Source organism: Triplophysa rosa, unplaced genomic scaffold (assembly GCF_024868665.1).
Source record: "Triplophysa rosa unplaced genomic scaffold, Trosa_1v2 scaffold253_ERROPOS117417, whole genome shotgun sequence".
NCBI classification, from domain to species: Eukaryota; Metazoa; Chordata; class Actinopteri; order Cypriniformes; family Nemacheilidae; genus Triplophysa; species Triplophysa rosa.
Window position 1 is genome coordinate 45,684 of NW_026634272.1, and position 16,888 is coordinate 62,571.

General features: G+C 44.0%; 1 protein-coding gene and 1 pseudogene across 1 annotated transcript; both read right to left on the reverse strand.

The window, feature by feature from the left end:
- The window catches only part of LOC130550193 (extracellular calcium-sensing receptor-like), a 16,770-nt pseudogene extending 5,236 nt beyond the window's left edge, over positions 1 to 11,534 (reverse strand).
- Positions 11,535 to 12,913: 1,379 nt separating this feature from the next.
- On the reverse strand, positions 12,914 to 16,221 carry LOC130550189 (extracellular calcium-sensing receptor-like). The gene is made up of 6 exons (XM_057327595.1): positions 16,013 to 16,221; positions 15,606 to 15,897; positions 14,592 to 15,386; positions 14,293 to 14,520; positions 13,905 to 14,028; positions 12,914 to 13,812 (listed from the first exon to the last, which is right to left on the reverse strand). Exons 1-6 carry the CDS (start codon positions 16,219 to 16,221, stop codon positions 12,914 to 12,916), a joined length of 2,547 nt encoding a protein of 848 aa, XP_057183578.1.
- Between the last annotated feature and the right edge of the window lie 667 nt (positions 16,222 to 16,888).

Sequence of the window (16,888 nt, forward strand, 5' to 3'; positions counted from 1 at the left end):
GTTACCACGTCTGGAGCACTAGGTCCGGTTAGAGCTATGTGGGAGATAACTCAACTGTTCCCCGGCCTAAGGGGGCAGGGCTGCTCTGCCCAGCCTGTCCCCTGGAAGGGTGCTTAGTGATGGATGGAATGCCTGTTCTTTACCCGAGGGGAAAGAAGTGAGGCGGGATCGCCACTGCTCCCCCCGGAGGGGGAAGGGCTTCCACAGGCGTACGCCCTACCGACTGCTGGTCCCACAGCTTGCCCGGATGCAGGCTGACACCGGTTCCGCGCGTAGGTATTATAACCTCACGGAGTTGATGGGCATAGCCCAACCCGCAGCTCTGCAGATGTCTGCCAGAGAGGCGCCCTGAGCCAGTGCCCATGAGGGGTGTGCCTCACTCCCCACGGGCAGGGGCGAATAGAGATCAGTATGCCCTTACGAGGGCATCCACGATCCAGTGCGCCAGCCTCTGTTTGGAGACATCCCTCCCTTCTGCTGACCTCCGAAACAGACAAAGAGCTGCTCAGAGCTTCAGGGCTCTGCGTGCGGTCCAAGTAGAGGCGCAGTGCGCGTACTGGACACAACACGGAAAGGTTGGGTCTTCCTCCACGGTGGGGAGCGCCTGCAGGTTCACCACCTGGTCTCTCGGAAGAGCGGTGGGAACTTTGAGCACATAGCCGGGGCGGGGTCTCCAGATAACGTGAGAATCCTGGCCCCGAGTTCTAGGCAATCTGTGGACACGGAGGGTGCTTGCAGATCCCCTACCCTCTTGGAGGTGAGCGCCATGAGGAAAGCTGTCTTTATCAAGACTGAGAAAGAGCGGCAACCCCGAGAGGCTCGAAGGGGGCGGGGCCTCTTGAGGCCCGCCACCTAGGTCGCAAGAGGGTACAGAGCGTGGATAAGGTGGTCACCCTCTTGTGCCCCTTAGGAACCTAATGACCAGGTCGTGCTGTCCCAGAGGCTACCCAGCACTTGGGTCATGATGAGCGGCCGTAGCGGCTACATACATTCCCAGTGTGGAGGGGGAGAGGTTACTCCCCAGTCTCTCTTGAGGAAGGGACAGCTCGTACCTGACCGAGCAACTCCGCCGGTCTTCACACCAACCCTACAGGGAGGTACGAGGCATGGGCACGAGTGCACCGCGGCGGCATACTCCACCTGGGGGACATCGACGTATCCTCTAGCTGTCCCAACCTCGAGGGAAGAGAGGGTTTGTTTGACGTGAAACAGAACTTGTTTGACGTGAAACGTGCCAGAAAGGGGGCGTTTCCAGGTCTTACTAAGTTCTTCATGCACTTCCGGTAAACACGGCACTGAGGGCGGGCGCGGCTTGGAGCCGCGCTCAAACCCGAGGTGCCATGTAGCCAGCCGCGAGTGCCGGGAGAGGCAGTGCGGGCACTGTAACCCAACACTCATGGCGGCCCGGGAAAGCATGGCTGACATTTCGACGTCCGCTTCTTCCTGGGCTCGACCCTCCGAGGGAGGGAGCCCGAGGAATCGTCGGAGTCGGATGGCAGCACGTCACCCCCCGATGCTGCAAGAGACATCTCATCATCACTCATCGTGTCCGAATACGTGATTGAGGAATAAGACGGCGGACCGTCTCCTGGGGAATGGTCAGACGAGCGAGACGAGGTCCGAACGGTCCGTGAGCCAGTGGCTGGTGGATTATCGCTCACAGTAATCCTCATATCACCCTCGCTGCTTGCCGTAGCGGACGGCAGGGACGTAGTCCTGCCGCCACGGAACAGGGAGCAGACGAGGTGGTGGCTGAGTCCCGTGGGAACACAGCCACCCATGACGCAACGTCTGAATCGTCAACCGCCCGCAGTGCGGGCAAGACGTATCCACAACGTCTGCCCCAGCGTACTCCTCGATAAGTGTGTTGCACCCATGAGAACAGCGGGACAAGCCACACTGGAGAAATTTGCTCTTTTAGAAAAGGAAATTTGCTCAAACACCTCCAGAACTGCCGAGACGCCCAGGGGAGAGTCACTGCAGGAAGGGACCGTCCGCTGCACCACGTCGTAGATTCCAGCAGAATATTGATCACTGAAGATCGCTGTGTCGCTCATCAGATGCACAGGCTCACGATGAAGACGGTTCTCCTTATGGCGCTCGCATCCATCAAGAGGGTAGGGGATCTACAGGCTTTCTCCGTGTCCCCTGACTGCCTAGAATTCGGACCCAGGGATCCTCACGTTATCCTGAGACCTCGGCCCGGCTACGTGCCCAAGGTTCCCACCGCTCCCTTTCGGGACCAGGTGGTGAACTTACAGGCGCTCCCCACAGGGGAGGAAGACCCAACCCCGTCCGTGTTGTGTCCAGTACGCGCGCTGCGCCTCTACTTAGACCGCAAACAGAGCTTCAGGAGCTCGGATCAGCTCTTTGTCTGTTTCGGAGGTCAGCAGCAAGGGAGAGCTGTCTCCAAGCAGAGGTTGGCCCACTGGATTGTGGACGCTATCAAAGCAGTTTACCAATCCCTAAATCGCCCGTGCCCCCTAGGAGTGAGGGCCCACTCCACCCGGGGTGTAGCCTCCTCTTGGGCTCTGGCACGGGGGGCCTCTCTCGCAGACATTTGCAGAGCAGCGGGTTGGGCTACACCCAACACCTTCGCGAGGTTTTACAACCTCCGCGTAGAGCCGGTGTCAGCCCGCGTCCTGCATGGCCACATGTAGGACCGGCAACTGGTAGGGTGTACGCCTGTTCGGTTCTTTTCCCCCTCTCTCGAGTGGGTCAGTATACCGATTCAGCCTCCTTTCTTTCCCCACTGGGTGAAGAACAGGCACTCTATCCATCACTAAGCAAGCACCCTCTGGGGCGGGCTGGGCAGAGCAGCCCTGCCCCTTAGGCCGGGTATCACATGAGTTATTCGCAACATAGCTCTAACCGGACCTAGTGCTACCAGACATTGCAACTCCCCAGCAGGGCGGTTCCGTCTGATGTATCCTCATGCTGGTTCCCACCTTGGTAACCCAGGACCTCCCCAGGTGGACCTCCACCTTGCGGTTTTCTCTTCAACCGCTCTTTCTTCCCATGAGTTCTCCCCCATCAGTGAGACCATGTTGGTATCTCCACTTGGTATCTCCCTGCAGTAGGAAGTGGTCTCTGTAGCGCATCCCCCGCTTGAGGAAGTAGCGCTTACCCAGTGGCCTTACAGTTCCGGGCGGCTTCTCGTTGTTAGAGCTTTCAAGAAAGCTCTGGGACCCCCTACCTACCCACTGGTAGGTTACAATTTCGCAGTAGCGCTCACGGCTGACACGCCCAGGCCAGTCACCGTCGCTTCGTTGAGATTGTGACAGGGCACAGTGTTATGGCGTTTTCCATTGGAACCCCATCTGTCGGTTCGACACAACGTCGAGAGACCGACAGAAAGGGAACGTCTCGGTTACGTTTGTAACCTCGGTTCCCTGATGGAGGGAACGAGACGTTGTGTCCTCTTGCCACAACACGTGCTGTCCTCTGCAGCAGTCGTGAGAGGTCTCAGGCTCCTCAGAACTAAGGTGAATGAATGATGCACGCCGTCTCCCTTTTATACCCGGATTTCCGGGGCGGAGTCCGGCATGCAAATTTCATTTGCCAATTTTCATTGGCCTTTTCTAAGTAGTCGGAAGCGATTGGTTCTCAGGGACGAACCCCATCTGTCGGTTCGACACAACGTCTCGTTCCCTCCATCAGGGAACCGAGGTTATAAACGTAACCGAGACGTTTTACATGGTCTTTACGATATGTTAAGCTGTTTTATTATAATAGAGTTCTATGGGGGAGAAACGCTTAACACGAGCTTTATCACTACCCGTTTAATAAGGACTCATTCTTTTAACAGCAGCTAGTGTTTATGACAAGATTTGACAGATATTTGAGCTCACCTGGTCGTTGTTTAGGTACTTTAAACGTTGTTACGCGTTTAGAAAGTCATCCGTCTCGCAAATTCAGCTTTACAAAACCACTTTTATCTCCGTTTTCAGTCAATACTCGCATTTCCCCCTTCATGAACATCAACTTTTGCTACACAAAAAAATTGCTCAATTTGACCATTCAAAAACGACGCAAAACATAGGCATTTTGAGTTTGTGATATTAAATTCCTATGGAGAAAATCACTTGCTGCTCTCCATCTGAACTTCGCGCAGTGCCATGACGTCATGTGCAAACAACCTATTCTATTTTATTACATCTGTGTCTTCCTTGTGTTGATAATACAGAAAGGGGTTCTACAAGTTAGCAGAATATCACAAAATCCTTCAGCTAAACCAGGTGATTTACATAATTTTTCTTAATGTATGATCTATATGGATCATTTTTAATGTTAAGGTGAAATTTCTTCAACTGGTGCCCTGAGGTAAACAAGGGAGTTGTCATCTGACACACACACACACACTTGAGGTGACGTGTGATCTGAACTCACAACACCAGTAGCATCATTTGTATGATAGTGTGACCATACACGCTATTTCTCCGGGACACGTCCTGCCTAGGATTCTGGCTGCATCCTCTGGAGGTTGTATTTGTTGACATACATCATTGAGGTCTCATTTTCAGTTAAAAACATAAAATGTTTTTCTCTTATGTACATGTATTTCTCTTGAGACGTAATCTTTGAAGTGCCATTCTTACCTTGAAATGTGACGTTTGCTTTCCCGAAATAAAACCACCCACTGACCCAACGACGGAATCCAATGGTGTGGGTGAAGGGATCTCGTGTTCTGCCTTTCCACAACACTTCTATACGAAATTATTTAAAAACTGAATTGTTACAATTGGGTTCAATTTACATGACTCTGTGGTTAAGACCGATCTGACTCCAATTTAATATAATATAAAATAATTAATATGACATTTCCAATGTATCTGTTGATCATAGTTACCATTATTTGTGAATCCTAATACTCTTAGTTATTCGTTCATTGGGGACCTGGTGTCTGGAGTCTCGCGTTCACAAAATTGTCAGTGTGATCTTAAGTCAGAGGTAGCCGGGTAAACTAAAATCATTAAGTCTGGCTGCCCCATGCTTGCTCAAAAACATAACAATAGTTACTTTAGTCACGATAATGCAACTTGCTAAGGCAGGTGATAGGTGGAAATCTGGTACATGTGAGCCTTAGTAAATGTGCCCCATTCTCTATTTAAAATCAAAACTCCAGTCCATCATATCCTGACATTCTTATTTTGCAGNTTCCCGAAATAAAACCACCCACTGACCCAACGACGGAATCCAATGGTGTGGGTGAAGGGATCTCGTGTTCTGCCTTTCCACAACACTTCTATACGAAATTATTTAAAAACTGAATTGTTACAATTGGGTTCAATTTACATGACTCTTTGGTTAAGACCGATCTGACTCCAATTTAATATAATATAAAATAATTAATATGACATTTCCAATGTATCTGTTGATCATAGTTACCATTATTTGTGAATCCTAATACTCTTAGTTATTCGTTCATTGGGGACCTGGTGTCTGGAGTCTCGCGTTCACAAAATTGTCAGTGTGATCTTAAGTCAGAGGTAGCCGGGTAAACTAATATCATTAAGTCTGGCTGCCCCATGCTTGCTCATAAACATAACAATAGTTACTTTAGTCACGATAATGCAACTTGCTAAGGCAGGTGATAGGTGGAAATCTGGTGCATGTGAGCCTTAGTAAATGTGCCCCATTCTCTATTTAAAATCAAAACTCCAGTCCATCATATCCTGACATTCTTATTTTGCAGTAAAAGCGGGGTCCTCTCAATGTACTGGAAATAAGAGTCTCTGAAGAATTCTTAATAAATCAATATTAACAATTTATTACGCCAGGCAGTTACAACATTAATTAAAATCATAGAATGCGTAAACAAAGAAAAATTCTAACTCATTAAACAAAGATGATCAACATATAAAAATAAGAATAAAACCACAGAGTTTGTCATACCTGGCAAAATTGAGACACACAGTTGCAGTGCGGGAAATTCTGGTTACAGATGCTTTCCCGAGTCTTTTGCCAGGCTTATATACACAGATGAGTCATAACTTCAATGGTCATTGTGCAATTTAGTTTGTTTGGTTTCTCGTGACTGAAGAGAGCTCCAAATGGAATCGCAATCTATCTGTAAACAAGATTCCCTGCGAAAGCCACACCTGGAGTGGAGTGCAATTTGTGTCCTAAAGTTAAAAAGCTCTAATGCACTCTTTGTTAGGTTTGAAGGAATTAGACCCGTCTACCCATCGCATTATGACCTTTAAAATGATAACGAACATGATGATTAAGTCTTCACAACATGACAATAAATGATATACACAGTATGTGTAAGCACATTTCCATTACTCAGGGCCTCAAGAGATGAAGGGGAGATGTGTGATTAGGATAGGGGGTTCAGTACCTGGGTATCAGCAACCCCTAGGGACAGGGCAGGATACCATTCCTCAGGATCTAGCAAAGAATGTGGTTTTATTGTTTTGTGACCCAACACTACAAACACTTTTCCAGCTGCCTTACAAAACACTTTTCTCCATTCAGAAGTGTTTATGAATTTATTGCAAAATAAGTTATTGTAAAGTTTACATAATATACATGAAGGCTATTAAATTGCATTTCCACTTGTTTTTAAATGCAAAAAATCTATGTCATTTTTAATTAGGCAATAGACAACATAGGTCCAGAATATGGCAGTGATGGAGATGGTCAGTGAGAGTCCATTGTGTCCAGTCCTGATCCGTCCTACACTGCAGAGCCTGCCACAGCCTGTGAAGAGCAGAACTCATGGGTCAGACAACCCTAACAGATGTATTGCTATATGTAGCCACCATAATATACATGATAAGACCTGTATATACATGCATTTACTGTACAGTCACTATAGTGTGTGTGATTTTGATTTTTGTCAAGACCATAAAATTCAACCTTTCCCAGTCATGAACCTCAGACTGCCAAGCCAGAACCACACATACTACATTTGTGCTTGAAGGATTTATTAAGCCATACAAAAGAAAAAACGAAACATATTTTATTAATTTTATGTTGTTTACTTGTGTTGATGACAGAAATGTGCTTCATTTTATTTCAGCATTGTCAAATTGCATGTTCATGTTCATGTTCATGTTTTTCCAATCATATTTTTCTTTGTATTTTGCTCTGGTTTTAACAAAATTATGTAACATTTGGGGGCAAATATACAAAATAACAAACCAAAGCTCGAAGCTAAAATAGCAAATATCTCCATGGCTACAGTAAATTTTCCAGGAGAACTGATGTAAGCTGGTATAAATGTGATCCACACAGCACAGAATATTAGAGGACCGGGCCCGGAAATGTTAAGTTTTATTTATGTTTGTGTGGCCGGCAGTCGACCGTGAGGTGGCTGCCGGCCTTTTACTTCCGTGTTATTGTTTGTTTATTTTTGATTAAAGTTTATTGTTCAAATGTTCGCCGGTTCCCGCCTCCTTCCTTCCCTACATTGAACTTTGTTACAATAACATTTTACTTAATAATGCTCCAAAGACAGAACAAATAGAAAGCACAATCCCCATGATTTCTGTATAGGAAAGAAATTCAGTGACTTTTAATACACATCTGTTTATGTTTTCATTGGACCAATACTCCAAATCACAAGGAAAGCAGTCACTAGAATCTGTGAGGAAGGAATTGAAAAAAGGTTATTTGAATAAAAGGCACATCACAAGTCTATTGTTAGGTATAGCTAACATGTACTAGTATTTACCTGTGCTGTTACTGATTTCTCCATCTGCACATGGAATACAGTCATAACAGCAGACAGGTCTTACTTTCTGTACAGCCTTCCTAGTGCCTGGAGGACAACTCTCACTGCACACAGACACAGGCACCTTTGAAAAAATAAGAAACACAAGTCAGTTGCTTGATTGCATATTTTTTCAGTATTTTTGCTTTTATATCTTTTAAGCCATATTGTCTTAAATCTGTTAATGGTTGACTTACCTGTCTGCTGTTTTCGGCCCATACCATGTTCTCTTGATCAACTTGAAGGAGTGTCTCTGAAGGCAGTGAGCTGTCATACACACCAACAAGTTTAAACTGCAGACTTCCATCTTCAGCAGGCTGCCAGTTCACCTGATCATATTTTGCCACTGGGTCACCACTCGCATCAAAAAAGATTTTCTCACCAGTTTTGACAGTGAAATTTACATCTCTTATATACTCCAACATCTGAGAATACACACAAGCATAGTTGGTTTCAGTTTGACTTTTCTAATCTAATTGTTTTTCCTCTTAATCACCTTCTGTGGTGTTAGCAGATCTCCTTTGCTGATGTTGGTGGCAGATTTGACATCATTTATTAAATTATGTAGTGCATGTGCGATAGCATACACTGCTGTGTACACTTTACTAGCTATGTGTAACGGAGGCCAGCTAGTGAAGAGCTGTGCAGTGTGTAAACCTCACTCCCCGACCAACAGAGACGCTCTAGTGACAGACGCTAGAGACTGCGGTCTTCAGCCTCCTCGTTAGAGCGCCCGTCTCCCATCCGGACCGTCGCCGGTTCGAGGCTCGTGCAGAGCGGTGCAAGTGGGACCGGTTACATTGGTGCCGTGACCCGGATGGGAGTGAGGTTTAGGGGGGTGAGTGTAATGGAGGCCAGCTAGTGAAGAGCTGTGCAGTGTGTAAACCTCATTCCCCGACCAACAGAGACGCTCTAGTGACAGACGCTAGAGACTGCGGTCTTTAGCCTCCTCGTTAGAGCGCCCGTATCAGCTCTGATACATCAGTATATTCATTTTGTAGTTCTGTTAAGTGTTCTGAGCCAGTGCAGACAGGTGTCCCACTGCCCGTGTTTCTGAAAGAGCACTGAAAAGCAGTTTCCCAAAATTCCTTCAAAAGTTCATTTTTTGGTTCTTGATGAGGCTGCACAGTCATTAAATTCTCGCAGGCCGTCAAGCTCGGCATTAGCTACAGCAAAGCCCACAGCTCCTGTGAGAAAACTGAATTCTTTAGTTTCGGCAATAACTCGAGAAGTGATCCAGGATTCACTGGCGACCCACTGCAGCCCAGTGATGTTCTCTTGTGCTATTAATTTCAGAAAGGGAACAAAATCGCCAAATGAGATAAAAGCCAACACCACCCTGGCTGTTGCTTTTTTAATCACTTCCAGTGTCTTTAGGAGCTGCTCTTGTGGATCAGTTAACGTTATGGCCTCTGGGTATTCAATACAAATCCCCTCTTGTTGTGCCATCTTTTCAAAAGCTGCAATTCCATTGTTACCATAGTCATTGCGACTCCTCACCGTTCCAAGCCAAGTCCAGCCGAAGTGTTTGACAAGCTGAGCCAGTGCTTTACTTTGGTAATAATCACTGGGTATTGTTCTGAAGAAGGTCTGGAACCTTTTTCTGTCACTCAGGCATGCACATGTAGCAAAATGACTGACCTAAATAAAATAAAGCAGATTATTAACAACATTATTTCTTCTTTAATTCATCCAATATTACTACTATACTAATTATATAGTTTTCTTAAACACAATTCCCCAAGTAAAACAACTTGACAAAGTGCTTTTTATGTTTTCACTAATTGTTTTTCAAATATACTTTTTATTTCTCTGTGAAGCACATTTGGAGCATCTTGCAGTAGTTCATCATGCTTTATTTATCATGACCACATGTGGCAGATAAATAAAAAGGTTCGTACAACTGGGATGTTGAACGGTCCTACTAAAGAGGCCATACCAATGGTGGGAGAAGAGCTTGATTCTCCTACAATGGCATGAACAAATGGTGGTTTAGAACAGGACTCATCATGCAAAGTCTCTTCATAGCCATTCATTAAAGCCATGCCTGACAGGACAGTCTGAGATACAGAGCCACAGGCATCATATATTTTATAGCCCAAAGTGACACCAGGCAACAGTTGTGTGCTGTTGTTAATCTCCTCAATGGCAAAAATCACAGTCTGAGCAAATTTAAACTCACGCAAGTTTAAGCTGTGAAATAAGCATCAGTGTTTCAGTACTGATAAAATCATTCTAGTAGTATTTTTGAAGTATGTATTATACTATACATAATCTCTGATGTCAAAAAGTATTTTTCATACAGACCTGATGCATTTTCTTGGTTCTGGTTCAGAAGTGAAAGGATGTGTCTTTTGCATAACACTTCTGTGGATTGAAAAACTGACCCAATGTTGATTTCTCTTTCATTAGAAAGTAGTGGCAGGACTGGATTGCTAAGCATTCTACAGACTTGAGCTGTGACACAAGCTCCATATAACAGCAGAAGTGACACTGACTGTCCTCTTTTCCATTTCTATGTGAAGGTATAGCGGGAGCCTTTGTGCCAGAAGAGGGAAAGGTTCTGCCTTTTATCATGTTTTGAAAATCCACGTGGGATCAGCATCATGAGTGCTTCTTTACTTTTTGCACTCTTGTTGCCATATGAATCACGATGAACTCATGATGCAAGAAACATCAGCGGATTGAGAAATGGCACTTAATTTTTTTTTTTCTGATATCTGTATGTACACATAAATAAAACTAGAAAGCACATACATTTATAGATACATTTATTGGCTCAGTTTCACAGACCAGGCTTAAGCCTAGTCCCCAAGTCTTAATTTATCGGTGCCATAGTTTTGTCTGAAGATAATCACCAGTAATGTTGACTAGTCCTGGTATACTTTTAAGGCATAGTATAAGTGAATTAGGACAAAGATAGAAATGTGTCATGGCACTGCTTCATTTAGTCATGTTTTTCTTGGTCCTGTGGCAGAGCCATGACAAAGCCTTAGGTTTTATGTGAGAAAACCATGAGTTGTTTGTTTTTACTTCTCATGTGTTTTCTCGTGTCTTGTCTTTGGCCCCGCCCCTCTCGTCTTATGTATTGCTTTCCTCCCGTATCTCATGTTCCTCACCTGCCCTGTGTAATTATCCCTTGTTTGTCTTGCCTATTTAATGCCCTCTTGTTTCATTGTCTTGTTGCTCGTGGATTGTACTGTGTCCGTTCGATGTGTGCTTTGTACCTTGTACGTGCTGTTCTTACCCAGTCTCGTGTCCTGCTCCTGCTCCTGCTCCTGTTCCTGTTCCCCGTCTAGTGTTTGTATTTGTTATTATATTATTCTTCTTATTTTTGACCTTGTTTTGTCTTGCCCCTCGTGGGAGGTTTTTGTTTTTTGTATTAGCCTCAGTTTAGTTTTTTCCCCATTGTGGGTGTTTTGGTTTCTGTTTTTGTTTAAATAAAGTGTTTTTGTTAACCCCGTCACGCCTGCCTGCAATTGGGTTCTCTTCTCCACGCCAGTCCGTGACAGAATCCACAAGCCACATCGAACCCAGTAGGCGGTATGAACTCTGAACGGTCCCACCTAGTCGCCTCCTCTGCGGACTTTGCCAGGAAGCGAGAGTGTGGACGAGTATGTGGAGAGGTTCCTGGATGTCGCAGAGAATGGCGTCTTTGGGGAGGAGGAGCTGGCAGTGCTGTTCAACTCCGGTCTCAGGAATCCACTCTCAAGAGCGGAGATGAGGGCGTTGAGGCCGTTGGACTTCGACGCCGTGTGGCTGTCCGCCGTGGAGCGGTCGGAGTCCACGGTCTCAACAAGTACCCGCTACCCATCTCCGTTGGTCACGGTCCCTGAGGGTGGTTCCCTGCAGATCGGGGTTGTGGGCATCGCCACGCCATCCCTCTCACTCTCGGCAGCCTCTCCACCGACCACCAGCTGGGTGGCTCGGCGGAAGAAGAAGAAGAGGCAGCGGTGGGCAGCGTGGACTCCAACCCAGCCGGTGCAGCAGCCGACGTCCCAGCCGGTGCAGCCGGCGCCCAGTCCTGTGTCTAGTCCTGTGTCCAGTCCGGTGCAGCCGGTGATCCAGTCGGTGATCCAGCAGGTGATCCAACTGGTACAGCAGCCGGCCTTCCAGCGGCGTCAAGCCCTGTCCAGCCGGCCTTCCAGCCGGTGTCAGACCCTGTCCAGCCGGCCTTCCAGTCGGGACCCAGCATTGTCCCGCCGACGCTCAAGTCGGCGGTCCCCCCCAGGACTTCCCCCACAGAATCCCCCAGCACTCCGTGCCCTCGAGCGCAGCCGGGGATTAAGACTGTTCCCCCCATGAACTCTTTTGTAGGAAAAAATACAATGGTAGTCAATAGTGCCCCAGAACTGTTTCCTGACCTACATTTTTCAAAATATCTTTGTGTTCATCAGAACAAAAAAATGCTAAAGATTTTTTTCCTACTATGGTAGTCAATGGGGGGCAAAATCTGTCCGGTTATAAGCATTCTTCCAAATATCTTTCCCTGTGTTAATCAGAACAAAGAAATGTATACAGATTTGGAACAACTCGAAGGTGAGTAAATGATGACAGAATTGTAATTTTGGGTGAAGTATACTTTTAATGTAACACACTTATATAATGTGTACATGCATTTTAATTACAAACCAGGTGATTGACTCCAACGTTTATTGTAATATACAGGTACATAAGCTAATAATTTGAATTTTCACTTTTTATTAATTGCCAAAGGTCAATGTCATTTTTAATAAGGCAGTAAACAATGTAGGTCCAGAAAATGGCTGTGATGAAGATGGTCAGTGAGAGTTTACTGTGTCCAGTGCTGACCCGTCCAACACTGCATAACCTGCCACATCCTGTGAAAAGCAGAACTCATGAAAAATGTAATGTTTATATGTGTAGCCACCATAATATACATGATAAGACCTGGTAATCCAACAGTTTAGTAGTGTAGAGACAGTGGCTATATACAGTATGTGTGCGTGTGTAATTATAATATTTGTCACAGCAAGGTTGAACCTCTTTCAGTCATAAATGATAGCCTACCAAGCCAGACGAACCTAGGCTATTATTAAGGCTTCTGTCAGGCAAAAGAAAAAGAACCAGCAAATTTTGTGTTTATTGATTTGTTGTTGACTTGTGTTGATAGTAAAAAATTACATTTTATATCACATTAGTGTCTCGTCTTCATCCCTGGGTTTATTGGCATTAGAGTTTCCCCATCATATTTTTCTTTGTATTTTGCTCAGGTTTTAACAAAATTATGTAGCATTTTGGGGAAAATATACAAAATAACAAACCAAAACTTGAAGCTAAAATAGCAAATATCTCCATGGCTACAGTAAATTTTCCAGGAGAACTGATGTAAGCTGGTATAAATGTGATCCACACAGCACAGAATATGAGCATACTGAATGTGATGAATTTAGCTTCATTGAAGTTATCAGGCAGCTTCCGAGCCAGAAAGGCTAAAACAAAACACAAGATTGATAACAGACCAATATAACCAAGAACAGCCCAGAAACCAACATCAGAACCTACATGACATTCTAGGATGATCTTTTCTCTGTAATAGTTCATGTTTTTGTGTGGGAAAGGAGGAGATATTGTTAACCAAAGCACACAAATTATGACCTGTACTAAAGTTAGAGAAACAACACTGAGTCTCTGTTGTACAGGCCCAAACCATTTCATGACATTACTTCCTGGAAGTGTGGCCTTAAAGGCCATTAGCACAACTATTGTTTTTCCCAGAACACAGGAGATACAGAGGACAAAAGTGATCCCAAACGCTGTGTGACGTAACATACAGGACCACTCAGTGGGGCGACCAATGAAAGTAAGTGAACAGAGAAAACACAGAGTCAATGAGAAGAGCAGCAGGAAGCTCAGCTCTGAGTTGTTGGCTCTCACGATAGGTGTTTCTTTATGAAGATAAAACACAAAATATATAATTGATGTTAATAATGCTCCAATAAATGAGAAAATAGAAAGCACAATCCCCATGATTTCTGTATAGGAAAGGAATTCAGTGACTTTTAATACACATCTGTTTCTGTTTTCATTGGACCAATACTCCAAATCACAAGGAAAGCAGTCACTAGAATCTGTGAGGAAGGAATTGAAAAAAGATTATTTGAATGAAAAGCACATCACAAGGTCTCTGGCTATTGTTCAGCGAACATGTACTAGTATTTACCTGTCTCATTACTGATTTCTCCATCTGCACATGGAATACAGTCATAACAGCAGACAGGTCTTCCTTTCTGTACAGCCTTTCTAGTGCCTGGAGGACAACTCTCACTGCACACAGACACAGGCACCTGTGAAAATATAAGAAACACCATGTAAGACCCATATATACTGTAGATATATAATTGTCAAGTCATGGCTTAATTGCATATTTATTCCACTGTTCCAGTGCTTTTCTATACAGTTTTTCACTGTATATTTTCAATACATTTTCATACAGTATTTTTATATACAGTATGTCACATTGTCTTAAATCTTGATTGTTAATTTACTCTGGTGTCTATATTTGGAACACATATTTCACTTCTACTCATGATTGACTTATTTTGACATACCTGTCTGCTGTTTTCAGCCCATACCATGTTTTCTTGATCAACTTGAAGGAGTGTCTCTGAAGGCAGTGAGCTGTCATACACACCAACAAGTTTAAACTGCAGACTTCCATCTTCAGCAGGCTGCCAGTTCACCAGATCATATTTTGCCACTGGGTCACCACTCGCATCAAAAAAGATGTTCTCACCAGTTTTGACAGTGAAATTTACATCTCTAATATACTTCAACACCTGAGAATAAACACAAGTATAATTGGGTTCAGTCTGACTTTTCTAATCTAATTGTTTTTCTTCGTAATCACCTTTTGTGGTGTGAGCAGATCTCCTTTGCTGATGTTGGTGGCAGATTTGACATCATTTATTAAATTATGTAGTGCATGTGCGATAGCATACACTGCTGTGTACACTTTACTAGCTATGCGCAGCTCTGATACATCAGTATATTCATTTTGTAGTTCTGTTAAGTGTTCTGAGCCAGTACAGACACGTGTCCCACTGCCGGTGTTTCTCAAAGAGCACTGAAAAACAGTTTCCCAAAATTCCTTCAAAAGTTCATTTTTTGGTTCTTGATCAGGGTGCACAGTGACTAGAAACTCTTGAAGGCCGTCAAGCTTGGCATTAGCTACAGCAAAGCCCACAGATCCTGTGAGGAAACTATATTCCTTTGTTTCTGCTATAATTCGAGAAGTGATCCAGGATTCACTGCCGACCCACTGCAGCCCAGTGATGTTCTGTTGTGCTATTAATTTCAGGAAGGGAACAAAATCACTGAGTGATATAAAAGCCACCACCACCCTGGCTGTGGCCTTTTTAATCACTTCCAGTGTCTTTAGGAGCTGCTCTTTTGGATCAGTTCTGATTATGGCCTCTGAGTATTCAATACAAATTCGCTCTTGTTGTGCCATCTTTTCAAAAGCTGCAATTCCATTGTTACCATAGTCATTGCGACTCCTCACCGTTCCAACCCAAGTCCAGCCGAAGTGTTTGACAAGCTGAGCCAGCGCTTTGCTTTGGTAATAATCACTGGGTATTGTTCTAAAGAAGGACGGGAATCTTTTTCTGTCACTCAGGCAAGCACATGTAGCAAAATGACTAATCTGCAAAAAATTATTATTAACAGCATGAGTTCTTTCTTAATCCACCTAAATATTACTACGATACAAATGGGATAGTTTTCAAAAACACACTGCTCCAAGTAAAACAATTTCAAAAAACAAAGTTCTTTTGTATTTACAATGATTGTTTTCATAACATACATTTGGAGAATCTTGCATTGATTCATCATGACAACATTGGCAGAAAATAAGAGTTCTTACAACTGGGATGCTGAATGGGCCTACTAAAGAGGCCATACCAACGGTGGGGGAGGAGCTTGATGTTCCAACAATGGCATGAACAAATGGTGGTTTAGAACAGGACTCATCATGCAAAGTCTCTTCATAACTATTCATTAAAGCCATGCCTGACAGGATAGCCTGAGACACAGAGCCACAGGCTTCATATATTTTATAGCCCAAAGTGACACCAGGCAATAGTTTTTTGCTGTTGTTAATCTCCTCAAGAGCAAAAATCAACGTCTGAGCAAATTTAAACTCACGCAAGTTTAAGCTGTAAAAATAATCATCATTAGACAAAGAATCGTTAAAATAGTAATTTGATAGAATTTATTTTACAGTATAGTATTTATAATGCCTGATGTCAAAAAGTGTTTTTTCATACAGACCTGATGCATTTTGTTGGTTCTGGTTTGGAAGTGAATGGATGTATCTGTAGGACAGCTGTTGTATGGATTGTAAAAATTGCCCCAATGTTGATGTCTCTTTCAGCAGAAAGTAGTGGGGGTGATGGGTCGCTCAGCAGTCTACAGACTTCAGCTACCACTAGGACACAAGCACTATAGAGCAGCAGAAGCGACACTGCCCTCTTTGCCATTCCTATATGAAGGCAGAGCCTGAGGCTTTGTGTAGGAAAAGGCTCTGCCTTATGACATTTTACAAATCCACTTGGGATCAGCAACATGAGCACTTCACTTTTTTCACTTATGTCGCAATGTGAAACATGATGAACTCATGATGCAAGAAACTGTAGTGCATTGAGTAATGCCACTTTTTACATTGTTTCTGATGTCTGTTTATAAAATGTAGATCATTTTGAAATCAAGATAACCTGAGATCAAGTTAGTTGGCTATAACAATATTTATTATAATTAGGGATTAATCATTTATTTGAATCTATAATGTGCAGATCAGAGCATTTGTCTTGCTTAAAAAACAATCCTAAGATCTACATTAAATTGATAGCATTTAAATTGACAAGTTTGTATAAGATAAAACTATGAAACAAAAAATGTATAGAATTGAGTTGTAAACATAAGCCACGTTTAAGATGTCCTATCTGAAGAACAACTTGCACTTGTAACAGAACCACTAGCATATGAGATGATAGTTCAGAAATGGTTTTATTTGCACACAATGTTAGCACAGGTGAGTAAAGACATAGATGTAAACAGATGATAGAAGCATATGGTTGTTACCGTCTTTAGTTCCAGGAGATCATGGATGGCTGGCAGGTGAATCCGGGAGTGTGCAGGTGAGTGGAA